At 41.4% G+C, this 25,284-nt stretch overlaps 10 protein-coding genes and 2 non-coding genes across 12 annotated transcripts; 5 read left to right on the forward strand and 7 right to left on the reverse strand.

Annotated features, from left to right (window-relative positions):
* Positions 1-271: 271 nt before the first annotated feature.
* SS1G_02515 (hypothetical protein) lies at positions 272-718 on the reverse strand (the record flags this gene model as incomplete). The annotated part of the gene is made up of 3 exons (XM_001596245.1): positions 272-347; positions 559-644; positions 701-718. 3 exons carry the CDS (start codon positions 716-718, stop codon positions 272-274), a joined length of 180 nt encoding a protein of 59 aa, XP_001596295.1.
* A 946-nt stretch (positions 719-1,664) lies between these two features.
* Positions 1,665-2,863, forward strand: SS1G_02516 (hypothetical protein; the record flags this gene model as incomplete). The annotated part of the gene is made up of 4 exons (XM_001596246.1): positions 1,665-1,726; positions 1,850-1,929; positions 2,268-2,305; positions 2,579-2,863. 4 exons carry the CDS (start codon positions 1,665-1,667, stop codon positions 2,861-2,863), a joined length of 465 nt encoding a protein of 154 aa, XP_001596296.1.
* A 512-nt stretch (positions 2,864-3,375) lies between these two features.
* SS1G_02517 (hypothetical protein) lies at positions 3,376-3,942 on the reverse strand (the record flags this gene model as incomplete). The annotated part of the gene is made up of 1 exon (XM_001596247.1): positions 3,376-3,942. The coding sequence occupies one exon, from the start codon at positions 3,940-3,942 to the stop codon at positions 3,376-3,378; it is 567 nt and encodes a 188-aa protein (XP_001596297.1).
* A 383-nt stretch (positions 3,943-4,325) lies between these two features.
* On the reverse strand, positions 4,326-4,596 carry SS1G_02518 (predicted protein; the record flags this gene model as incomplete). Its single annotated transcript, XM_001596248.1, has 2 exons — positions 4,326-4,415; positions 4,528-4,596. The coding sequence occupies 2 exons, from the start codon at positions 4,594-4,596 to the stop codon at positions 4,326-4,328; spliced, it is 159 nt and encodes a 52-aa protein (XP_001596298.1).
* A 1,773-nt stretch (positions 4,597-6,369) lies between these two features.
* Positions 6,370-7,150, reverse strand: SS1G_02519 (predicted protein; the record flags this gene model as incomplete). The annotated part of the gene is made up of 3 exons (XM_001596249.1): positions 6,370-6,418; positions 6,501-6,576; positions 6,865-7,150. The coding sequence occupies 3 exons, from the start codon at positions 7,148-7,150 to the stop codon at positions 6,370-6,372; spliced, it is 411 nt and encodes a 136-aa protein (XP_001596299.1).
* Positions 7,151-8,617: 1,467 nt separating this feature from the next.
* On the forward strand, positions 8,618-8,896 carry SS1G_02520 (predicted protein; the record flags this gene model as incomplete). Its single annotated transcript, XM_001596250.1, has 1 exon — positions 8,618-8,896. The coding sequence occupies one exon, from the start codon at positions 8,618-8,620 to the stop codon at positions 8,894-8,896; it is 279 nt and encodes a 92-aa protein (XP_001596300.1).
* A 1,906-nt stretch (positions 8,897-10,802) lies between these two features.
* On the forward strand, positions 10,803-10,901 carry SS1G_14580. The gene has a single exon. It is a non-coding gene; the product is annotated as a tRNA-Arg (tRNA).
* Positions 10,902-11,473: 572 nt separating this feature from the next.
* On the reverse strand, positions 11,474-11,580 carry SS1G_14586. The gene has a single exon. It is a non-coding gene; the product is annotated as a tRNA-Phe (tRNA).
* A 2,814-nt stretch (positions 11,581-14,394) lies between these two features.
* Positions 14,395-14,949, forward strand: SS1G_02521 (hypothetical protein; the record flags this gene model as incomplete). The annotated part of the gene is made up of 1 exon (XM_001596251.1): positions 14,395-14,949. One exon carries the CDS (start codon positions 14,395-14,397, stop codon positions 14,947-14,949), a length of 555 nt encoding a protein of 184 aa, XP_001596301.1.
* A 3,813-nt stretch (positions 14,950-18,762) lies between these two features.
* Positions 18,763-19,659, reverse strand: SS1G_02522 (predicted protein; the record flags this gene model as incomplete). The annotated part of the gene is made up of 2 exons (XM_001596252.1): positions 18,763-19,218; positions 19,267-19,659. 2 exons carry the CDS (start codon positions 19,657-19,659, stop codon positions 18,763-18,765), a joined length of 849 nt encoding a protein of 282 aa, XP_001596302.1.
* Positions 19,660-22,313: 2,654 nt separating this feature from the next.
* Positions 22,314-22,823, forward strand: SS1G_02523 (hypothetical protein; the record flags this gene model as incomplete). The annotated part of the gene is made up of 1 exon (XM_001596253.1): positions 22,314-22,823. The coding sequence occupies one exon, from the start codon at positions 22,314-22,316 to the stop codon at positions 22,821-22,823; it is 510 nt and encodes a 169-aa protein (XP_001596303.1).
* A 1,061-nt stretch (positions 22,824-23,884) lies between these two features.
* On the reverse strand, positions 23,885-25,130 carry SS1G_02524 (hypothetical protein; the record flags this gene model as incomplete). Its single annotated transcript, XM_001596254.1, has 2 exons — positions 23,885-25,042; positions 25,107-25,130. 2 exons carry the CDS (start codon positions 25,128-25,130, stop codon positions 23,885-23,887), a joined length of 1,182 nt encoding a protein of 393 aa, XP_001596304.1.
* Between the last annotated feature and the right edge of the window lie 154 nt (positions 25,131-25,284).

The raw sequence follows: 25,284 nt of genomic DNA on the forward strand, positions 1-25,284 counted from the left end.
TTATTGAAGGATTTACTATTTCTTTTGAAAGTGGCTGGAAGTCTTCCCGTGGTTTAACAGCCTTTCGTGTGGTTTATATATGTTGCAGAACATTGAGAAATGCCTTTTAGCGCTTACTCGGTCGCTGCACCCATGATATATGACACGGTTAATTCCACGTCAATCCTTTTTCTAACAGTGCCAGCCGTGATTGGCATTGTCATTCTGTACCCGCAGCCGATCTGAATTTCGCTCATCTAGCAGCCTGCCATTGAGCTGGGCGCTTGAGATTTTACTTTTGATCTGATAATGGCCAGTTACGGGGTATCAAGAGGATTATTTTCTCGGAGAGTCTGTAGCAGTTTGTCCTGAACTTACTATGAGATCGCCGGGTCTTCACTGACTTATCCGAAATCGCCAACGACAGCAACGTCTTTTACAGACGCGGGTAGATCTTTACCGTGGCGGTATTGATTGAATGCATCCAAAAACGTGCCATAGTTGGATTGTCTCCACTATCACCATTGACCTGATACTGAACCAAAGGGCACAAAAAGGTGGAGAAATACCGAAACAAACGCACTGTGGAAATTCCAAGTGCCTTGAGCTTTTGGAGCCTGAACAATTTCCCAGTCATTGTGAGTCATTTGGGGATATCCGCCGTCCTAGAATGGAATTAGAATTTACATTTCAGGAATCACAAACAAAATCATCGGCTTACCCTCAAGACCATCGACATTTGGATGATACTAGCGATTGGAAACTACGCTTCGCTGATAAGATGTTGAATATCGGCCAGATGTGCAGCGCTGCCAGCGATTGTTTGCGTAGTGCAACCTTAGGTATTCAGTCCAGTAGCCAAGGTAATATCCTCATCTCTCCCTTTCCTCCGTCTTTAAATAGATAGATGAGATTCCTTGCACCATGTTCCACCATCCAAGTCGAAATCGGTTGCCGCACCCTTCCATACCACTAAGCAACAAGTAAGCAATGCCTGAGAGAAGGGTGGACTGCCTATCGGTATTGGAAATGAGTAGCTACAAAGAATCTGCAGGAATATTGACAACAATCTTGCCAACGGCTTACCCTTTTGCATGTATCGAAAACGCTCGTCGGAGTACGTACTGACCTTTGCGCCAATCATGCGACAGATTTGGATAGCCACAATTTTGATACCTTCACTAATAGGATAAATGAGAGCTAATTGCGACGAGCATGTGCGATATCAAGAATCGGCGCATTTTGTGACTAGGATGACTTGATTTGACAAGATTTTGTAAGCCGAAACAAACTGAAGGATTTTAAATGGCGATAAACGCCTTCAGAGCATCAAAATTCTCTGCAGATATCTAGAACATTGAAGAGTCAGCATTGCGTGTCTAATGGTGATCTCGCCATGGAGGTATTATCAATCAGCTCTTGAGTGAAGGGAAATTATTAGCCTACGTCCTCAAGAAAAGCCTTGCCCTCAAAATCTACAACTGAAACAATATCCTGATTGGGCTTCGGACTTTCCGACAATGAACAAAAGTCTACCGAGTAGCCGTCGTTGCTGAGACATGCGGCAGGGCGAGCCTCAATAAACCAATTCTCAGAGTGTCCTAAATTGGATATCTTCTTTTGACTCGTAGGTGTCAAGGGCGAAAAGGCAATGGTGACGGTAGGGTAAACTGTTGCCGTAAACAATGGCGGCGGCACCAGCAAAGCCAGCTTCTAGCAAACATTCTGTCCATCCCTCAGAGGTGAAGTAAGTTTTTGAGAAATTAGTTAGGTATTCCTGCTTTGAAACAGCTGCTGCCTGCTTGGTAAGGTAGTGAACTGGCTGGCAGACTACGCGTACCACTGTCATCTTCACCTAACAACCAGTTAGGAAGCACTCCCCAAGACACAAAGCACTTCAATACTTATCTTTATCTCATTCCACGTCATGTATAACTTACCATGAGATGAGTTAGTTATATCGGAATAACATCCTTTTGTTGGGTAGTTGAAAATGACAGGGCAAGTTCATCAAACGAAAGCAGATTCTGTAGGTGTACGGAACATTGCGGCCACCAATCTGTCGTAACAGCTCTCACAAGACTATGGATCCTAATTTTCAAAGAACCAACCGTTCTCATTCTTTCTATTTACATGCCCATTATGTATGGTTCTTGGTGCCTACTCTATAGTACACCAGGAAGTTCGTGGGTGGAGCGAAGGAACCGGCGCTCTTCCATTCTTAGCCGCTACCATCGGGACTATATCCGTTAGTCTTGTCGCGCCGCTAACTCAAAAAGCATATATAGGATCGGCCACTGTGAATGGTGGCTTTGCTCGACCGGAAGTTCGCCTACTTCTGGTAATGATAGGAGCGAATGTCTCTCCACAGGACTTTTGTGGTTTACACGAACGAATTCTCGTTCGATACACTAGATCTCTAGCGTGATGGCCGTGTGCTACGGTTTCGCAATGGGCATTGTCTTCAAGGCTGTTTTCAACTAACTCATCGAAATCTATACCATCTTTGCTGCTTCGGCTCTAGCCGCCAACTCCGTATTGCGCTCGCTTTTTGGTTTTGCATCCCTCTCTTTCCAGAAAACATGTTTGATATTCTCAGCATTCATTGAGCTCCGTCGATTCCTGCTTTCTTGGCTTGGCTTGTGTATCGGCTTCATTCGCCTTCTACAAGTACGGTGCAATGATTCGAGCACACTGTGTGTGGACTGTGAAGTCGGAGGCGGGTTTGAAAAGTATGCGTGCCCGAGCCGTAGCACGTGAGGTTGTTGTGACCGAGAACACACTGAAGAGAAGACCTAGACAACTTACTTACAATTTCCGACGAAGATTTATTCCCGTCGGTGTAGTCACTGAAAGTGTAGACTCCGCCTTGGGCAGACTATGATCCAAACTCGGAACGGATATCGACTCTAGGGACTTCCCCGCGATGGGACCTTCTGGTACTCTCACCTGGACTCTTGTGTCTTATTACTGAAATCAAATTGTCCCATCTACAAGGAATTTTGTTTAGCAGGTCGGTTGGAACTCGCAGTACTAGAATCAAGGTCTAAATGTATAATATATAAATTGAGATAATTCGGGCTTGACTATCCCTGGGTGGGAGGCAATAGTGGGTTTGGGGCCGCGATCCTGAGGTAGTGTGCTTAACGCCATATGACTTCAAACCCTGAATGAAGTCTAAACCTTTCTTCTATATCTTTTGTTTTTATCAACGAAATTGATCTAACATTGTTATCATCTTCCACTTCTGCCCCTTGCATTATAACTCTGGCAGAGTGATGTTTCCGCAGAGACGTTGAGATTAAGGGGACGTTGTTTTTCGAGTTCAAAGGCTCGTGACAATGAAATTGGTTAACCACAAAACAGAAACCCCAAACGAAATTTCCTCTCATTCCATTACAATTTCTCCTTCGGCCTATGTAGTCCAACCCATAGACCTTCAGCTTTTGCCAAAACAAATCCTGAAGCATCCTTCACTGTTGCATGAAGCAAAACTTTCCGACCATTCATCTCCTTAAATAAAGCACTGACCAAGACGGTCTGCGGTGTGGTGATTGGCCCCAAATAGGTTACGTTCAAATTTGCCGCGACATTCATACCTATGTCCGGGATACCGCCCCACCGTTTGTTCAATACCATCACACTGCCCATCAACTCGTCCATAACAGTGGCAATTACACCTCCATGGACTATATTTTGATAGCCGTTGAGACCAGTCCCAAAGGTTATGAAGGCATTGACCTGTTTGATGAGGGTAGTGTCGGCATCGGGTTTGTTGTAAAATGTCAGCCAGTGGCTAATGGTATCAGGAGTTTTCATCGTCGAGGCCAAGAGGGAATCGGAGGTGTCGTCTTTATACTCTCGCATCCACGACGGGAGTATGATGACATTTGAATCAGTCAGGACTTCTGAACACCAGGGAATCGAGTGGTAATAGGCTTTTTCTGCCTCCATGGCGTTCATTGTGATAGATTCAGGATTCAGGTGAGTTGAGAGGTGTGTCGGGGCTTCGATTTCTAACTATGGCTTTGCATGTGCTATCTGAGAGGTCGGATTTGATAAGAATGTGGAGCATAAAACAAGGATTCAAAGTAAGATGGTGAGTTTAGTGAGTTAAGTAGATTCCACGGTGCGATACTGAGAAGATATAGTAGAAATAAGCTAAGAGGGTTTAAGTACGGTAAGGGTTCAGATTCGAAGTAGTTATTTGTTGGCCAAAATGTTAGTCAATAAATATCGATTCGTCCGGTTATGCGGAGTGGAGGTGTTTGGCCTAAGTTTTGTCTCACCGACACCGCCGCGCCTATGGCTGTCAAGAACATATCATACCTATATCGAAAGATCAATCAATCATAGAAATCTTCAGATGTTTCGAGTAGAAATGTCTGTACTCTGTACGTGTTTTGTAACAGCCATAATTTAACCGTTATCCCAACCTAGAGATTATTAGCTCCCGAGAACGTGATTTTTTAAGTTGCCGGTCAATTTGGAAGCATAATCCTTGCTTCTCTCCGGCAGGATGACAAAAACCGGATGACAAAAAGTTACCCCACAATGGGCAGTGGGTTTATTGCTTAGGGAGGTGGCAGGACTGAGATCGCTGCGCTGAAGAAACATTTCTGATGATAAGCACCTCAATCAACGACCCCGTATAACATCCAAAACCATGCGCGCGCATCGGTTAACACCTTCTTTCCATACAGATTCGTCATAGAATCTTCCATTGCCTCGGCTGGCACATCCGACTAACGAAAATATCCGATTTGTCGAAGCACTATCATGCGCAGCGCATTTTCAGGAGGTTACTTTTCTTGAGCCGCCAAATAGATACTCAGCTCTCCATCGAAGATTACCACATTCGTATTCCCTGCCATCGAAGATGATCGATTCGTCATCCGCGTTTCAGAAGACTGTGTGCAACATTCATTTTAGACCTCTAGCAGACGAAGTGGGCTTTCACGGGATGGTATATGATGACTGTTTCTTGGTGCTTTGTTACAGCAAAGTAAAGGTCGCGATGGATGAACATTGAAAGAAAACCATCCTGGCGAAGAATAGGCAGAACGCGGTGGGTGAGATGAGATATAAGGACACCTCCACGCCAGCTATCCTATCACCGTGATAACGATCTTTCTCCCTTATAGCTCAGGAAGAGCTTTCGTCGAAAGTTTCATACCAGCAGCCCTCCACGATTTGCGATCGAGACGGATCCCAGAAGCTATTTCCCAACAAATGTGCCATCTTCGTCAGATAAAGAGAAATATATTCGGAAGGACGGAGCGAATGCATAAAGCTCCTGGTCTTACCTTCTCATACCTCTTTCACATTATAAAGTACAATGAAATCGTTCAACACGAAAGCGATGGGAGAAATAGATGGCATAGAAGTCGCAGTGCCAAACGACTAAAAGTGGTGGCGGAATTACAAACTCGAAAGACCATAGAGGAAGGGCGAAGGCATTTGGATCAACCCTCCGAAATCCAACGCAGCAAGATTGAGACTCGTGCACCTCACTTGCTGGCTTAAAAACAAAGGGATCTTGAAACGCGGTAGTCCATTGCGCACAAAAGGGGCGATACGCACATATATGTCATCCCTCAAAGATAAAATAGCAGTGCGAGAGGATTTCAAGAGCAGTATCAAGGATTTGAATCATTGTGGGCAATTGAGGAGGCAGAAGCAACTACAAAAAATAATATCACTAACCCCTTATCACAGGCTAATGCAAAATCATAGAGGACCAAGGTAACACATGTTAGCAATCATAGCATACTTTGGACAAAGGAAGTAGCTCTTCCGGTCCACGTATTCCATATCAGAGCTGCGGAATCATCACTGTTCTGTCTTTATGAGGAAGGTTTCTAGACATTCCACGGCGTAGTCACAACATGCAGAGAACTGCAAGAAGAGAACTAAATCATACGATGAAGACTTGAACAGGAGACTTCACTATCTTCATGCTAAATCATACACATCACAAGGAAGCCGCAGAGCTACTAGTACAGCCTTCCCTACTTAGTCTGTTTGGTCGATTCAATAACATGTGAGGGATTCTAGATAATATGTAGGTGAATTATATCAAGTATGTGTAATACCCACAAGCCATTGCTATCGCGACCGAGGTCGATGAGAAATTTTATACACGACGTGATTTTTGTCTTTCAGGTTGAAGGAGAATCGTAGGCGGTTGGATTTGTTCGCTCCGTCCCGGTTGGGGAATACACTGTTGCGGTTATTAACGTAGCGGAGAATGTCCCTTTCGGATGCATAGTTGCTCATGCCAACGTGGTCTTGCCATTCCTAGTGTGTGTGCATGGTTAGTTCCTTACATTCATTCCTCGGCGGAAAATCACTTGCGAAATTTGCCTTGTTAAGAACGATGAAATCACTTTATCCTCCATTGTTATCACCCTCAATATTTAAAGGAATTTTACTAGCACTATAGAGATATCAAAGGGCCCATTAATTATGAGTATGTGATGGGTATTCAGGAGGTAACAGAGCTCCAGTTCAACACGAACCCCTCCGTTGCAATGTCAATCTCCGGGAACTGAGAGTCATGCATATTCAGTATTTGGACCATCATTGGGCTAAGTTCTATGGTATTGATGTTGTTTAGCACTGATAATAAAAATGTTTGGAGATGTGATGAGTAGTTCGTGGAGATTGGCAAAACGTACAATGTTGATCGGACTATTAGTAGTAATGAATCATGATATCTACTTTCTGAAAAATTTTGGTAATTGACGTACGGATGCCGTCGACTGTAGTGAAATTTCCACATCCATGACTAATGTCTGTAATCAAAGCCTTACCAGTATCTCAACACAGATTTGCCTATCTATCCTAGGCCATAAACTCCGCAGTAAGGACAGGAGTATATACTCGAAGAGTCTTTTGTTGAGGTAAGCTTATATAGGCTCCGCCAAATAAGTTGTTCATTCTGGGTGAGAGGGTGATAAGCAGTAGTAACTTGGACAGCTTCGATGGTGGAGATCGTGGTTTTGTGATCCGAATTATTCAGGTTCCCAAAAGTTGTGTTGATGGACATTAAGCCTTCTTCAGTTTCTGGCTTGATATCATTGAAAGTGGGAGGGAGGTCGAAAGTCGAAAGTCGATAGTGAGGTACCCCTTGGCTGGCCACATTCCTGATTATGGTGGATAATGACATCTTGAGGTGATGAGATGGGATGAGAGACGGAAGATGTTGGAGCTGTGAGGAGGGATAAAGAAGGAAGGTAGTAGTGAGAAATCCTTCCCGTCATCTTATATTACCACTTTCAAATACTCCAAAGGAACTCTGCTTTAAAGTTCAAAATAGAAGTGATGAATTGCATGCTTTTCTGATGAATGAATACCAACCAAGTTACGAGGTTCGTATTCATGGGGTCAGATGAAATTATCAGACGGGGATATCAAGATGCGAGTTTAACAAGTTAGAAGTCGGCATCTCATCAGAAAACGAAGGCGGGAAGGGGCGTGGGAGAAAGATCTTACTACTAAAGTAGATGACAATGAATTGTAAGATTACTGGGTAACTTCCATGGCACGGGTAGGCTCAACGTTGAATTTTGAAAGATTATTTATTAATATTATTCCTTTGTTGTTAGCGTAGATGCTCTTTGGCAGACACGCAGTTGATATGAAGTTAGGATGGTGATATTGTGTACCGCTTTGTGCAGCTCTTTATGATTTGGTATATCGGGAGGGGGATGGGATAAGTGGAAGAGTTTTCGCATCAGCGGAGGCTTTATGGGTAAGATGGGGAGATCTGTCTACGAGGATAGTGAGGAGGCGCGGGCTAGAGTAGGATTATATGGTTATATGAATCACATCTCCTATTCATCCCAAATCCACAATTCTTCCGGGTTGCGCTGAAATAGCGTAAGGAGACTGCCTATAGGTAAACAAATAGATATCGCGAAGCCACCTTTCCAGCACTGCGCCTTCTTACTTCCAATCAACCGACTGATGCTGAACTTTTGAAGTCCAAAATTCTGAATCATTCATGAAAATGGCTTCATCAAACCCGTTATACTAAGCTATGCAGCAAATTCAGTAACTTCTGAAGAAATTTGTTTTGTCGCTTCTTCATTATGTAGTTGCAGAGGATGAATATAGCCTTGATTTGAATTTAGAAATTACCAAAGCCAACAGAACATTTAGTCGATGCATTAGAATTCGTTGAGTGTGGTGAGGTTTGAAACAACATGTCAATTTCAAAGCGACTTCTTTGACCACTTTCAACACCAGAATTTCCCCGTGGGTGTCGAATCTTTCCAGGATCTAGGCCAAGATATGTAAGTAGTTACCACAAATTTATTCCTTGATTATTAATATAGCCCTAAATACTCATCAGTTTTATAGGTTCCTTGAAAAAAAAAAGACTCGTGTTCAACTCTTCGCTATCTGTATAAGTGTTTGCGTCACATCCAACTCCATAAACCAGGAGTTCTGATACGTGTTGGGGGTGAAGGTACTTCTGTGGTGATAGCTGTCAGGTAACAAGCTCGTATCGATCTTAATGTGGAAGTTTATTGCGAAATGAATGATACTTTACTCCACGTATGCTAATATACTCAACTTGAAACGTACAAAGAGACGATTCAGGAAATGATCAAAGCTACTATAACTGACCATGGCAGAAATCCCTTCAAAGTCCAAACCGATGTCAGATGTATCATTTGGAAAACAGATTGCATTTTCCAGGAGTTATGATATAACATTCGAAGTGCAGAAGACTATACACCGGCGAAGTATCTACGGTCCAGCAACCCCAATAGAAGAAGGTAATTACTTTCGGCCACCAAGTGTCCAACACGCTATTAGAAGTCTTCAAGCTCATACTAGGATTTTTTCTCTCAGCCATTGTCATCATTTGTACCAATTATGGACTGGGTTGCAAAATGCTTCGTAGAATTTACTTCCATTCTTGAGGGAAAACAACAAGTTGGATTTATATCAATCAACTATTGTCGCTGTGGGAGCGCGCTTTGGCTTACCTCCACACTCTGGGCCCATGCAACTCGATTGACAGACATGTAGCCTTATGCTCTAGTGATAACAGTGAAGCTTCTTCGGAATTAACTTGGGAGAGAGTGATTATGGTCATTGTTCTCTAGACCGTCATCATGCAGGTCTACACCGAGTGGACACTGCTCTTATTCATTACCAGTGCTTCAATGGCTTCCCCGACAAATTCAGCAGTATGATTCATTGTTGTTTACGTCTTAGCTAAACCGCTGCTGAAGTCGACGGCGTTGAAAAACAGTGCATCAAGCAACTCGTTTGGAGATGGCCCTTAACATACCTGGCGACACACTTACACTAAAGATACATTGTTGCTCCTGGTCAAAACCCTATAGGTATCGAGTATCAAGGTGTTTGGATTTTCTCGTGACTTCATAAGAAAGGATATGCAGTAAAATGTAGAAAATGGACGGAATGGATGGAATGTAGAATTACACGAAGAGGGGGATATTAGTGTGTGGTTACATTAACCGACTGGTAGGAATCGAGATGGGGAAGGTGTAGAAGAAGTGATGAGAAGGAATTAGTGAGTTTCTTGTGATGTTATTAAGTTTCTTGAGAAAACTTACGAATAATGATTGTGTCGCTTCATCATGGATCTTTTTGATATTTCGTGGAAGGTCGTTTAGTTTGGGGGGGGGAGAGGGGGGTTAAGTCCGATGGCTAATACATTTGATAAGATAAATTGGCTTATACTTTTTCTAGTACGACTAATCATGATTACTGAATCAGTTGGGCCATAATAAAGCATTCAGTTAGCAGGAAAATAATTGATGATCTAGAACTACCTATGGAGTAGAAATAGTTCCCAATTGTGGCGGAAACCCCTGCTTTCTTCCCACCCTTATTATATAAGAAACCTTAGGTACATCAACTATGTTCACACATGATACGATGACTCGGGATTAGTATACGATTTAGGTGGTCTGAGGATCAGATCTGAACAAGTACTATGTATCAATGGTTATTGGTGAAGTAAGATCATTGGAGGGATAAATATGACTTCTTTTTGTTTAATCATTGCGGCTAGGCCATTCATTTGTGTATATATAGAGTAGCTATCCCCATCTACAAGTGCTCTTCACCTGTAGATTCTAAGTTAAATACAATTGCTGGTCTATAAACACCCTTTTGGTCACACCAATACAAATAAGAAGCCATCATCGTCATATACCCAGCAACCAACGATGGATTTATGGTTCATTGTCATTGAGAAACTAGGATGTATCCAAGACCCAGTATATTCCTCATTACCAAATATTTAGTAAATATCAAAGACGTTGTCGAGGTTGCGGGACATGAGCTCGAGGTGTATGATGAAAAATTCAGCTCAAAGTAAACGACGATAAAACTTCGGAATTTCCACACTGTTAAGGAAGAGAGCATCATAAATAATGCAAATAGATAGATACGGGATTTGCATGGATAGATGTCAACCCTATTGATATACACGAAAGACTATATAGTCAATACTTTCCGCTTGATTGTGTTTTTTGCTTTACACTTGTTGAGCACAGTAATGCAAGATTACATTATATTCGGAAATCATTGCATTTCAGCGAGCACCTAAGTGAGATTTAATAGAAATGCATAAAAATTAGTAGTAGAAGTCAAAAAAATAAAAGTAGTCGGAGTATCCAACGGATATATATACACTAAATTTTTCAAACAAACCTATTAAATACAAAAAGATCAACGATATCACCACTTCCAGTCCAATAAAAAGCACCAATCTTTATTTTGTTTAATATAAGGTCAAAATCAAAGGACCCACCATACAACATCACAAGATTTCCCTGCTGGCGCAATGGTAGCGCGCAAGACTTCTAAGTAGATTTGTTATCTATCTATATGCAATCTTGAGGCTGTAGGTTCGAGCCCTACGTAGGGAGTTACCCTGAGTATCGTCGGTTTGAATGCGATGTGTGAAATCTATAATTTTGCGTTTGTGGTTGATTTTTGTTGTACTTCTTTGTGTGTTGGAAGGAGGGGTTTTGTTAGCGCGGCTCTGCGCACACTTTATCTCATCAACTTGGTTATGGGCGAATGGGAATGATAAACATATCTGATATTGGTTCTCAGTTGAATAAAAAATTATTATCAGGTGTGGAGGGGTCACTTACTCATTCTGGTCATTTTTGGTAATGATTCAGCGAATTTATATTAAACCCCGCTATTTCTTGTTATCTAATCGATATCAACAAATTAAAATCAGATATATCCTCCTACCCTCTTCCACCCCACCGAAAATTCTCTCTAGATAATAACACAGGGCGAAGGAAAAGTTCTTTACCATTCACCCCACTAAACCAATTAGCTTTACCTCGCTTAGACCCGCTTACCCCACCACAATCCCATTTCAAAAAATGACACAAACTATGTCAAAATTAAATAATAAAATGAAATGTATACGAGAAACAAACTTCAAAAAGGTGATATCTCGAGTTGGCTCGAGATCGCAGAATGCGGCTTCTGTGGATCGAACACAGTGCCTCCAGATAAACAGATGGATCTATTATGGTTCCTGAAGTGAACTTCAGTCTGGCGCTCTCCCAAGTGAGCTAAAGCCGCTTGGTTGTGTTTGAATGTTTTGATACTCTGATCGAGAATTCTGAATACATATATCCTTTGATCAAAGGTGGAACGCGCTGTGGCTCCGGATATGAGGTGATTGGTTGAGTCGGAGTGGTTCTTGCGCTGTGTTGGAGTTTAGTCTTGGGTTAGTTGATCCTCATGCTGGGTCTTGTTATGAAAATCAATTTTTTTTCCAGCTATTAACATCTACTTTGCCTGAAAACCGTTTCTAACTCACAATCTAGAGGGTTTGGCTACTCTGTCATTAAGCAGATCTCGTGCATTATATTTCCCTCCTTAGCACAGTTCACAAGTAGAAACTCTTCTTTGTATCCCTTCTTTCAGGTTTCTTGCCGTCCATACAATACCCATTACTATGGACGCCATCACGATGTCCCCACCTTATCTATCGCTAACGCCCCATGTATCTGAACTGAAGCCATCTAGTTCCTATGGAAATGATTCATCGTTCACGTGACTCGTATTGACCTTGTCATCAGCATCAACAAAACAGGGCTGATAAGCAAATAGATCAAGGAAATAAATTGAAATGACATAATTTATAGGTATCTTCTTAGTGAACAATTGTGATTCCTCTTCTCAAAAAGCAACTCAACCGCAAATCAGCAAAAGTCGTATCACGTGAATCCTAATCCGCCTTGTTGGGGTGTTACCGGGACTAAGTTCACGGCGTATTCAAATATTGAAGCAGCCTAATTTCATGTTGTACATACAGCTGAGAAAATAGTTACAGGCAGCATATATTCGCTATAGGTAGTTAATCGTAGCCTAGCTGTGGCAACATCTTCACATCTTTCAACTCCGAAAACTCATATGCCCGAGCACTCTCTAAATGCCGATTGACAATCCAAAGACTAAATCCAAATTTTCTTAGTAAACATCATTCGATATTCCGGCCATATGTATTTCAAATAATCGTTTACGAATAGCCGGAAGGGTGCCGTGATTCCCCAAAAGCTTTGTCTGGACCTTGAGGTCATCACAAGGTTGACCGAGCACTTTCCGTAACTCCGAGCTTATTGTATTTGGTATTGTAATCGATTGCTTCCATGACGGTTCCATGCCAAATGCGCATTAATGATTTGGAAGAGTACGGAATGAGTGCTTGTGAAGATCTAAATTCAATAATGTTAGGAATACTAGTACTCAGGTGTAGTGGGATAGGTTTTTGATATCAATATATCAGTCATTCGTTTGGAGCCATTTATTGTTGGTTGTTACTTTGTTGTTCGGTTGGTAGGTGGTGTAGAGAAGGGGGAACCGAATAACTCCACAGACCTCTGTCATCTCCAAATATAAACCAGGTAAAATGACAAGCAAAAAATAGATTGTCTGAGCATCATTATTTCTGATTTCCCCAGATCCTACAACCATAAACCCAGACTAAAATAGACTGCTATGAGCACCTCGCTCAGATATAACAAAGCAATGCTTGCAATCCTTCCAGACCGCAAAACCTCAAGTCCAGATCACTACCCTCGGATACCACCCTATCCTAAACTCCTTCTCCGAGAGAGGAACAAATCTAACGGCTTATGACGTCGTCACAACAAGACCAAATTTTGTTTTGGACAAGACGAAGGAATTGGATTTGATTGCAACTATATGCAAGAAATCTACCTGCTTGTACGCATAAGTAAATTCTTAATTTGGTATTACACGTGCACAAGCCACTGCCAATATATCCGTGATTCCGCAGCGTATTGATTGCAACGTAAGGTAAAACGGGCACAGCGGGAATTCGTCGGTCAGTACGAAATATAGGGTTTGTTTTTAGTGTTTTCGTGATGCTCAGGTGGGCTTAGGGCAGGACGGACCTCGAAATTTGGAATGGTAAATAAGTTGCGTTATGCGCATGACTTTTGTTTTATGAGTGTATACGCACGATGCTGTAAAAGTGAGAAATTTGAGGGCGGGTTTATGTGGTGTGATGTGATGTGATGTACGAAAAGTTACAAGCAAGAATTGGTGGAAATTATAACATTCGGAGATGTAGGATTTAGAACCCCTTCATTTTTCGCCAATTTATTTTCTCCAGCCTTATCTTCTCCAACATACATCCCAAATTACTAATCTTAATCCTAGAATCCCAGATTACCCCGTATAAACATTCGATAATCCTTCTCTTTATCCAATGACCTGTCCCTGATTTATCACAGCTGTCAGAGGGACCCCTTCATCTAGTAAATTTCCTTGAAATGCTTGGCTGATCATGAACAAAACAATATAAAGTATTCGTATCAGATGAGGTGTCATGGGGCAAAAGTGATTATACAGGGGAAGGTTACATATATTTTTGGAGAGTTTTAGTATATTAGGTAGTGATACCACATGCAGGGTCTGTGAGGGGTGATAATTTAGGCTTTAGATTCTCCGCTATGACAAAGTTTTGTGATTTAAATCCTGGTTCAAACGCGGCTTGTGGGCGCAGATTTCTTCTTTACCTTTCTTTGACTTTACTCAAGGAAGCCGGAGTTACGACGCATATAGAACGGATGAATTTGAGTAAGTACCGGTATTAAAAGTCTAAGTTTTCCTTCGGTAGGTGTGGATGATTTCTTTTATTCTTTTTTATATTTGATATCACATTCGCTGTTTTATATTATGGTTTTGAATCTTTACATTCTTCTTTCAAGGTTGTGTGAGTATAACTACGTATTGATATTACTCTGCAATTCTCGATACTTTTCTACACACATACCATAAACATAGAGAAGCAAGAACTTATAGATATCCTCGTCATATATACCCGACATTCGACTAAAGTATATCGACTATCACACCGCCAAAATGTCTACCTCACCGACGCCAAAAACCACCTCCCGCCCCTCGAAATTCATCGAGGGACCTCCTCTCACATCTAGAACTCCCAACCTCGCCCAAACAGACGAACAACTCCAAATCATTCTCCTAGAAATGGATTCCTACGAAACCTCAAGACAATCACAACGCAAATCCAAATCACGGAGCTCATCGAGTAGTTCCTCCAACTCTAATTCCTCACATTCATCTACCGGTTCTACATCATCGATTCCATTTTTCACAAGTGCTTCGAAAAGAGCCAGTCACGATTATTCACCTTCGATTTTTACTCCACATACATCTGCGAGTAATAAGAGATTTAGCGGGGCGAGAGCGAGTTTTGATATGAGCAATCCGTTTACAAGTTCGGAGAGTACGTTGGGAAGGAGTAGGGGTAGTACGATTGAAAGTATGAATGGATCGGGGATTTTGGATGAGGGACCAATGAAAGATGCGCAGATATTGGGTATGAAGATTAAAGGGAGATTGAGAGCTTGGAGTCGTGCAAAGGATGAGGGTGTCAGACCTTTTGTGAATACTTGAGGTGGAATTGGACGATAGGATGATTTGAGATTGGAATGACCTACGAAAGTTACATTATGATTCTGGGTGTTCATATGAGGTTATACGGTGGAATCACTGGCACGATGGGATTTGTCTGATGAAGAAGAGGTGGTCTCTATGGAAGATGAGTGAAAAATTCTCACAAACTTCAATGTCCGAAAGAAGGGAAGAAGAATGCTGTATTACAGTAGTATGAAGAAGATAGGCTACGGTTAAATCGCCAACGCAGAGCCACGAATGGAGAAGATGTCCCGAGACGAGGATTTTGTGGAGAAGAAAAGGAGCACGACAGACGATAAAAAAGTCGAGATAAGTACAGAGTAGAGAGATAGAAAGACCATCGCTTTGGCAAGCGTATCACAAAGCCAATACAGATAGAGTACATACAAAGCAACAAAATAAATATATCAAAAACATTTGGAACATTCAAACCAAACTTACATTTTGCAAAATCTCACCAACTAAAACGAAAATCCTCAAATCCCAACAATAACCCCGCGCAGATCACAAGCCACCAAAAGTTTCCTTTCCCAACTCATCATGCCACCTCTTAACCTTTTCTCAGTCTCTAGTAAAATCGATAATTAAAAAGCTAGCCGGCGATCTAAACGCTCAATGCGCACAAAATAACCAGATGACTGATAAATATTTGCCTCATGCAGAAGAACTAGCTAACCTAGCCAATCCTCAGGATTTTCTTCCCCATCAGCGTCTAGCTTCATGCGTGGCCGGTAGTTGACGGTAGTTAGTTCCGATAAGTGTATGGATTTGATAGGATGGGATGAAACATTTGGAATGTATCGAATAGTATATTAATCAACTGTTGAATGAATTACGACGACACGGGATGATCCTTAATTTTGGGATTTTGGAATCTATTCGGATGAACGGATGGATGGATGGGTTTTATATATTGCATGTGAAAGTATGTATTTGTGAATTTTTTTTTTACCAAATCCTCCTGTGTACTCCGTAGGTTAACTAATTAAATCATGGGAACTATTTTCGAACAAACTACTGTACGTAGGTTGGAAGGGTAAGTACTGCAAGACATTTTTTACCCACATATTGCTGTTTTTCCTGTCTTTCGATGCTTTTTTAAACAATTCGAATAGATATTGAGCTGTTCCCCTCAATCTCAAATTTTAAACCTTTTGATCTGATTTCAATGAAATTTCAACAAATTTATAATTTTAAAGCTTTTAAAATTTGTGTAACCTTTTTAATAACTCTAGAATACTCTATAACTTTAGAATAATCCTAGAATAAATTTTTTCAATTAAAAATTGAAGATTTCAAATGAAAAATGAAAATTTACAATACTTTAACCACCTAGATTTCACCATATAAAATTTCAACCAGCGTGATGATATTATTGGTCAAGGCCCCTGCAAATGGGGAAAGCACGGTCATTTTTTGGCGTGTTTTACAATACTTTCGCCAGCAACCTCCGTAGTTCTATCTCCCGCATCTAAATTGGGCGCCCCTCCCCCACAAACTATCTACCTAAATCCGCTCTTGGCAATGCACTTGACTCCTAACCAAGCTAATATCGCCACCGCAAATCCCGTTTCTCTACATACTTTTCCTCATTCTGTCCCAAGTTCCAGGCTCGCGTGGTACAGTATTCCCTTCCCGCTTTCAACTTGCTCCTCTACCACGCTGATTTTCGCTGATCTTTCGGATACCCCATCGAATTTCTCATAGGTGCCTACCTAGCTATAATCTAACCTAGTCTCCACAACCGGGCCCGACCCCTTAAAAATGTACTTTTCTTTCCCACCCGCTCCTAACTGAAGCCTGGAGAATATGCATGATTAGACGTTCCATCATACCACCAGTGAATGCTAAAATACGCGCAAGGAGATGCACAATTAGCGGGTGTACCCAAAAAAGCAGAAAATCTTTCATTGTTTTTTACAATAGATTGACAATTACCTCTCCCATCCACTCCTTAACTCTAGTTTCCGAGCGGGAAATATCATACATTTAGTGAGTGATAGAATTGTATATCTTATAAGATCATCCACTTATTTATCTTCTATCACTAGCGTATTCCCCAAAATGAAATGAATTAAACTTTTCGATATAAAGTCCAGAAAATGCACCTCCCGAACCTCGCGAATCGCTTTTCTAAGTGCATTCCAAGATGAGTATCTCCATATACATAAATGGAAAAAAAAGAGATATCTCAGAAATAGGAAAATATGTATATATATATAATCGAGGATTACTGTAAACCAGTGCAGAAATAGCTATAAAATCTTACATTATTATCATTTCTAAACCACGTGTTTCCCATGGCCGAAAATACACTCTCGAATCTTATTGGGTTTCTTGAGACCAGAAAGAGCATCAGATTGAATTGATTGATTCTCTAGCTAAGCAGTTAAGCTGCGAGTATATATTCAAAAAATGAAGGAATAAGGTTAGGTATTCAGCCTTCGGAATTAAAGTGCTTTGAAATCAAATATTGAAAGCAAACAAACAGCATACCAAAAAGGAAAGAATGAATTAAAAGTTGAGTTTTGTTTGCTCCTTATATGCATCATGCAATATATATGCATATGCTGCCAAGATCCCAGGAGGTCAACAAATCTCGATATCTCTATTCGTGGATGTAGTACAGATATTTGATGGTAGGTAGTAGGTAGAGAGGTAGGGAGGGGAAAAGGAAGGAGAAGAAAGAGGAGAGGGAATGCCAATGGATGCGTTTTATGAATAGTATAATGTATATATGAGATCATGCATTATCAATCTTGCAAAATTATCCCGGATTGAGGTGTAGATACGCTTTCGAGTCCGACGAGGGGAGGTTGTCGAGGGGTATCGATTTGAGGGACCTTGAAGATGTTTAGTTGTGTGGGAGATCCGGGTATATGTTTCCACTATTCGTTGCATCCATTTATTTTCTTTTGCTTCTTGGAGGTTCGATATTCGGATATATCATATATTCAAGTCTTAACTTATAGACTGAGTTCGATGGGCAGCTATACTACTATTTCCTTCCCTACTCTAAGAAATACGGGGAGGTAAATCATGAAATAATATGGGAAAGTTTTTAATTCGACGGGATTATGCTTAGGCTAGTACGTATATACTAACTGCGACATAATACTAATTCTATCAATCCAAACGATGGCGATTTTCAATCGCAATGAGTGCAAAAACTTTGACATGAAGCCCAATTCTAGGATAACTGAGCTTCTAATCAGTAAAGTCCTGATGCTCAGCACAGATAGATGCGAATGTTGGTTTGAGACTTTGAGTTATAGCTGGCCACGGATGCTTGAACTTGAGCTCGAGCTTGAAATTATCCTATTTAACATCTTGACTTACTACCTAGGCACGCATGGAACATCATATGCTAACCCTGTAAGTGTAGATTCTTCAAGTTGCTCCGGGGAATTCGTATTGTCTTGTCCTCTTGGTGAGATATCAAATACTTAGATCTGAGAGTATATATCTGATATGCTTCGTTTTTTTAGATGTGTCAAAGGAGAGATGGATGTATTGCAAGTGGGTTTAAAGGAATAAAAAAGAAAATTCGATCTTGTGCATGGTTTGTCAAAAGAAGGTTTTGTCTGTTGACCCGTCTGTTTGGCATGATCGGTATGTACTGGTTTGCTCTTTGTCCTTGAACCATCAAAATAACTCACCGTGTCAAGATTTATCATAATTCATCACAATAAGCCTTTGAAGACAACGAGCTAAAATACAAAACTAACTTGAGAAACTTACCACACGTAAAATCAATCTACCTACACTGCTCAAATACATATAAACAACCCATCATGTCGCTCTATAAGCTGCCGTATCCCCAATCAAAGCATCCCTCTTCCTCTGCACCATTCTCACCAACTTCGCCGCCGGATTCGGACAATTTCCAAGCACGCATACATTATTCCCACAGCAGGTATCCCAAGCACAAACATAAGCATTTGGACAATCACCATCATCATAACAATCTTTTGCCTCAGCACAGACGATATTTTCACCGCAGAAACCTAGTCCTGTGAAAGTATTGAAACAGAAACAGGTGGAATCGACAACGCATGGTTTAATGCCTTCTTCGCATTTAGTGGGGATACAGGGAAATGTATTGCAGGTGCCGTGTTCACAATAGCCCGTGTCGCAGACGTAACCGCAGGAGCCACAGTTGAGGGAATCTTTCATGAGGGCTTTGCCTGTGGGGCAGACAGGGGGAAGGCCAGTGGTAACTGTAGAGGTGGTGTAGGTAGTGTACGTCTGAGGTCTGGTTAGTAATAGTTTTGAAAATATGTATAATATACATACAGGTACAGTTTCAGTGATAGTGTCAGGTAAAATACCCCAACATGAACAAGCACTCGAATAGCGTGCTTCATTAGAGCAGGCACTAGCATATGGTGGAAGTGAAAAGGGAGTCGTTGCTACCGCTCGCTTTCCCACAGTCGATACCTCGGTAATTGTTGTCAAGATGATGGAAGTAACAGTGATATTGATGACGTCCACCGTGCAGAAGTTTTCCATATAATCAATACAATCATCATATGCTATGGCTTGCTGAAAAGGTCCACGAAAGTCTCCACTAACTGCACGATAACAATTATCTGCATTACAACCTGCGGTTGCTGGAGTGGTAATGTTGGAAACATCTGCGATGCAGACTCCTAAGATAAAAAGAAGAAATATGAAAGAATAGTACATCATGAAGTCTTGTAATGGGTTCCGAATCGTAGATGATATCAAGAAAGGAACTACCACGTTTTCAAGATGGAAATGCTGAACATTATAATGAAAATTATGTGCCGTAATGGAATTTTAGACCCTTATATGGACGGGTCATATATGAACAGATCTTCCATATCTATCATAAATTTTAGCCTGCCAATCATTCCTTCGGGTGCCTGACCATGCGATTACTACCATGAAAAACATGGTATACGATGTACAAAACGAGGGAAATATCCAGGAACGACAATGAGAAAGGGCCAAGTATAACCATTTGGTCTTTGTTCATGTTGTGAAAAATGCCGTGTTCAAATATTTGCTCAGCTATGAAGTATCTTGAATGTTTTCGAGTAATGGAACTAACCATCTTAAAACAATCGGAGATTTGTATGACCACGTTGGCGACCTACTAAATTTGCATTGAAATGATCAGCGATATGAACTTTATCATATCCCATCCAGAGATAAGTTCTCGTTGTTTGCTTTATCGAGGTGGAGGGGTATGGTACGGTACACAAAACCCGTTAAGATACAATCGTTTTTTATATGAACATGAACAGCACGTTCACTAGCGAAAGTAGAAACACAATGCCAAGGTCGCAAGTAATATGAGGGGTATCTTGAAGGTAGATCTACCCGGCTAGACATGAAAATCCCAGAAGAAAGATGTTTGAACGACTCCACTTGAGTAACAAACGAAAACACGTAATGCAAGATCCCGCGGCGACGTGCCTCGGCCGCCTACAGGAAAACATGCAAATTTCATGGAATTAATCCGTCAATACAGGCGTAGTTAATGGCCCTTCCGTGGTCAATATTGGGGGAGAATTTGGGTCATTCAAGAAGATGCAATTGCTTGTGTTGCAAAAGAAGCTATTGTGTTTTGTGGCGACGAAAGTATTCCTTGGATGGAGCTTCGTAACACATGTGATATATTGAAAAAAGAGGAACACTTATTCTTGTCTACCTACGTAAAACCACCATCATTCTGTACGTACTGTCATCACCGAGGGCACAAGGGCCTTCAATGTCATATATCAAGGCCTTGATGCAGTTGAGCCCCCTCTTTTCGAGTCTTTGCTTTCCCACAAGAGTAAAGAATCGCTCACGCGTAAATTATTGCCCTAGGACCATGGAACAGCTACAGACTATTTGTTTTGCATTCTTCCGGGCTGTAGATTTCCACTCATACAGAGAAAGATTGATGATCAATACGTTTTTATGAGAGGCGTATATTAATGACTTTATATGTGGAGAAGGGATACTTGGAGTTAAGAATGGATTTTATGATTTGGGAACGTTCATTCGAGATGCATTGAGACTTCAGTCGTAAGCGCGCGAATTTTTACGCGAGAACGGTAAGGCTATGTAACAGCAAAAGTCCTTACTTCTACTATAAAGTCCTAACTTTCATGCAGAAACTAATAAAAGGAGAATTGCAGGAGGTAGGCTATTTCACAGACAATGAGTTTACACAATTTTATTCCCACTTAGTACCAGAATCTGACTTAGAGAAGCGAGAATTGAGAATAGAATACCCAGCCACGCTCCTTTAAAGGAGCGTTCAACTATCAAACATGCGATAAACCGCGCATCATTATTGATATTGCTCGCATTAAACGCATAGGCGCAGTAGTCTATTACATCCAAAAAATAATAAATACGACTACATCCCAGTCTTCTAGCACGATATATTGAGGTGGCGGGGCAACCATTCGAAGTTTGAGATCATCAATGCGGGTAGAAGTCCCCCTCACCATCCAAACTCTATTCCTTTCTCTTACGATTCCACTCCCATCTCACGATCTACATCTAACGTGGTCTTCTTTCAGAAGTTCCAGAAGGACTCCGCACTGACGTAGTGCACTCGACGAAAAGACTACCTAGAAGACACCGTTGAAAATTGCTTCATGCGCTGAAAATTAAGCCCTATAGTCGCGGCACCTATTATTCATTTGAGTATATTTGACGTGGCAACCCCTGATATAGGGCTGTATTTTTCATCCTTCACACACTTCAAGCGAGGGATGTGCTGGTAGTTAGGCTCGCTTGAGAGCTTTTCTTCTCTGGTAATTATGGGATATCTAAGTGGGCATGAAGATTTGCGAGCATCTCCCTTGTAAGGAGAAATTTGTCAATGTTCACAATTTCGCGATGACTTCAGAATATGGGGTTAAAGGATATCAAAACAATAAATAAATAATGGCAGGGCAATGCTTTGGAAAATTTGGAAGAAATCTCTTTATTAACGGGATTGCACATTTTGAAAGGAGGGGAAATATAGATATAAGTCATCGCCCTTTCCTTTTCCGAAGTAACTACTTTTAACCCAACTTATCTCACCTCACCTCATCACCAATCTTCTCTCAACCTCACACATCTTACGAAGTATTCACGGAGGACTTATACAATATACAATCAATCATACACTACCATCAATTCACTATATTAAAATCACCTCACACAACATAAGATCTTACATCCCATCAACAATTTTCCCCCTTTCACCACCATCCTACCTTCGAATCTTCAATTTCGACCGTCAACTACATTCCCCATAGCAAACACCAACCTTACAAACAGAGATCTCCAAACAAAACCTCACCGCAAGCAAACCCCCCACCATAAACATGTTCTCCAACCTCGCCTACCTCCTAACCTCCAAATCCATCACCCTCTACATCCTCTACACATTACACGTCATGCTAGGCACTTCTCTCGTCTTCACCGCCCTCTACACCTACGGTTTACATTCGAGCAAAGCGATGGCACGGGCAGCTGCACTCGAAGCTTCAATGCAAGCTAGTGGTAATAATGGGTGTGGAATTTCAACGATGGGAAATGGAAGTGCGGTGGAATTTGAAGATGATTTGGATACTGAGATGCATGGGATGGATATTGCGATTGGTGGATTGGATGGGGTGAGGAAGAGTGGGAGTGTGGTTGGTTTGAGTACGGGTAGAGTGGAGTGGGAAAATGGAAGTGTGGGGTTGGAGGTTGAGGGTGCAGATTTGGGGGTGGAGCGGACCGGGGTTAGGTTTAGGGAGGTTTGTTATTCTTCGCGTCAGAAAGAGGGGGTGCAGGTTGGTGTGTCTGTGCCTGTGATGGGTGGTAGGGGAATATCTGTTGAAATTTCTTGAAGAGGAGCTTAAGTTGGGTGGTGAGGGCTGAGGGAGGTGGTTGTGGTTTATGTTTTACTACCTGGGTATTTATTTGCGTTAGGAGTGTGGATTTGAGAAGCCGCTATGGAGGCGACGATGAATGAATGATAACGATCGGCATTGGTGTAATTGAACGGAATGGAGTGGTACGGATACGATGGATCCGACGGAAAAGAAGAAGAAGAAGAAACGAGAAATGATGATGAGGAATGATGGAGATGCGATGTCTACTTGCTTATGCTTATGATTACGATTATTCTTTACACATATATTTATACCCAATTAAAAATACCAAGAAATTTGAATATTGATACATAAGATCACATTCAGCATTATCTGTTCACACACACTATTGAATCAGTGACTTCGGGTATAAGACTGGAAGACTTTCATTTGTTACACCTCACGAAGGTTTTCAGTAATCCGAAATGAAGCCTACCTAGTAATCGTAGGAGATATTCCAGCTTCCAAATCTGCTCAAAGATTTCAACAATTTTGGGAGATTGAAATCTTCTAAATCAATCATTATAGTAATCAACCCTCGCGCCCCCCCCCCCCCGGCGGCCCCTCACAGGAATAATCACAGAGCTTCAGACACCGAACACTTGGATTTTTATTCTGCTAATTCACAGTTGCTGGGGCTATTTCAATGCCCGATTTTTCCTTCCTATCCAATGGCATGTATGTAACTTTCCCTTGGTAGATGGCAATTATAATATAATATGTTATCGTTGTATATTGTGTAATTATGGATGTTAATATGGATGTGTGGTGAGTGCATAGAGGATTATGGAGTACTCGAGTGGGTGGGTGTCTGAGATGTAGATTTTGGGACTAGCATGCTAGTATAGTAATTCGCTATTTTGACTCAATGTATGGTATGGTTGGATGTAAGATTACATTTATCAGTCAACCATGAATGATAAGATGGTTCACAGGAACAAATACAACTATGCATTGTTGAGCGAGGAAGATGTTTATATTTCAAGGTTGTTTCTTCATTTAAAGGACTTTCTGAATCAATCAAGTCTATTCATTCTTTAGCTCAAGTTTTCCCTAATATATCCTCCTAATTTTTGCAGACCCTCCTTCAAGACCTCTGTTTCACATACAAATCCAATCCTTACATAACCCTTATATTCCTCTCCAAAACATTTGGAACCAGGCAGGAACATAACCTTAGTCTTCTCAATGACATCGACACAAAACTGTACGTCATCCACCGGCTCCCTTTTCTTTTCCACCTTGATGAAGGCTGTTGTGCCTCCATTCGGCTTTACCCAAGACAGATTCTCACTATGTTCATTGACAAAAGCTTCCAAAAGTGCCACATTAGTCTTCGCGAGCTTGATGTTCCGAGCCAGGAGAGCATGGATGACGGATTGATTCATTGCATAGGAAGCAACTTGGTCATCAAGCTGCGAGACAGAAATAGTTGTATAGTGCCGAGCATCTGCGATGGCTTCGATGATAGCTTTATCTTTGCATGCGATCCAGCCAACACGGATACCAGCTAGAGAGTAGGCTTTTGAAAGGGAGCCAGTAACGATGATTTTTTCATAAGGCATGGACACCATTGAAGGGGGAAACTCTGCATCAGCTACTGAGATTCCGTGAAATAAAGGTCGATAGACCTCATCGCTTAGGATAATAATGTCCTTTTCCTTCGCAAAAGTCGTCAAGCCTTGCAAAACGGACTTGGGGATTGTAGCTCCTGTTGGATTATTGGGATTATTTATAATAATCATTTTGGTATTGTCCTTGACTAATCCCTTCAACTCCTCTAAATCGGGAATATATTTCTTCCCCTTGTGTAACTTCCATAGCGAAACTTCCGCGCCAAGACTTTGTGGGACTGAGTATAGTTGTTGATAAGCAGGATGGACACAAATTACATGATCCCCTGGTCCGATCAACGTGTATAGAGAAAGGAAATTGGCTTCGATTGCACCCCGTGTGAGAAGGATACTCTCTGGAGATAAAGCGGATGAAGTCCTTGCAGAGTAGAGAGACGCAAGACGTTCACGAAGAACGGGAGAACCTCGAATATGTCCATATGTGAGCTTGTTCGAAGTTGATATTGGATGAGGTAGAGTTGGATCCTCGGATAACTTTACGAGGTCATCGATTGAAATTGAAGCTGCGCATGTTTCGGCAATGTTGACGACTTCAGGTGTGGTTTCGTATTTGTCCATCCACTGGAGTTTTTAAAGGTTAGAGATATTTTGATATGAGGGGCAATGGGGGTGGTACTAGTTCTACGGCGAAAGGTTCAATCTTGACCATGTTTGCGATGATGAGGGTTATGTGAATTGGAGGATAGTGCCTGGTGATGAAGACTAAGAGATGTTGGTTTTGAATGGTACATTGTAGATTTATATATTCTCAACAAACCTATATTTTCAAGTACAGCAGTGCGCCTTAAGTTGACATCAGAAAG

Source organism: Sclerotinia sclerotiorum, genomic scaffold (genome assembly GCF_000146945.2).
Source record: "Sclerotinia sclerotiorum 1980 UF-70 scaffold_3 genomic scaffold, whole genome shotgun sequence".
In the NCBI taxonomy this organism is placed as follows: Eukaryota; Fungi; Ascomycota; class Leotiomycetes; order Helotiales; family Sclerotiniaceae; genus Sclerotinia; species Sclerotinia sclerotiorum.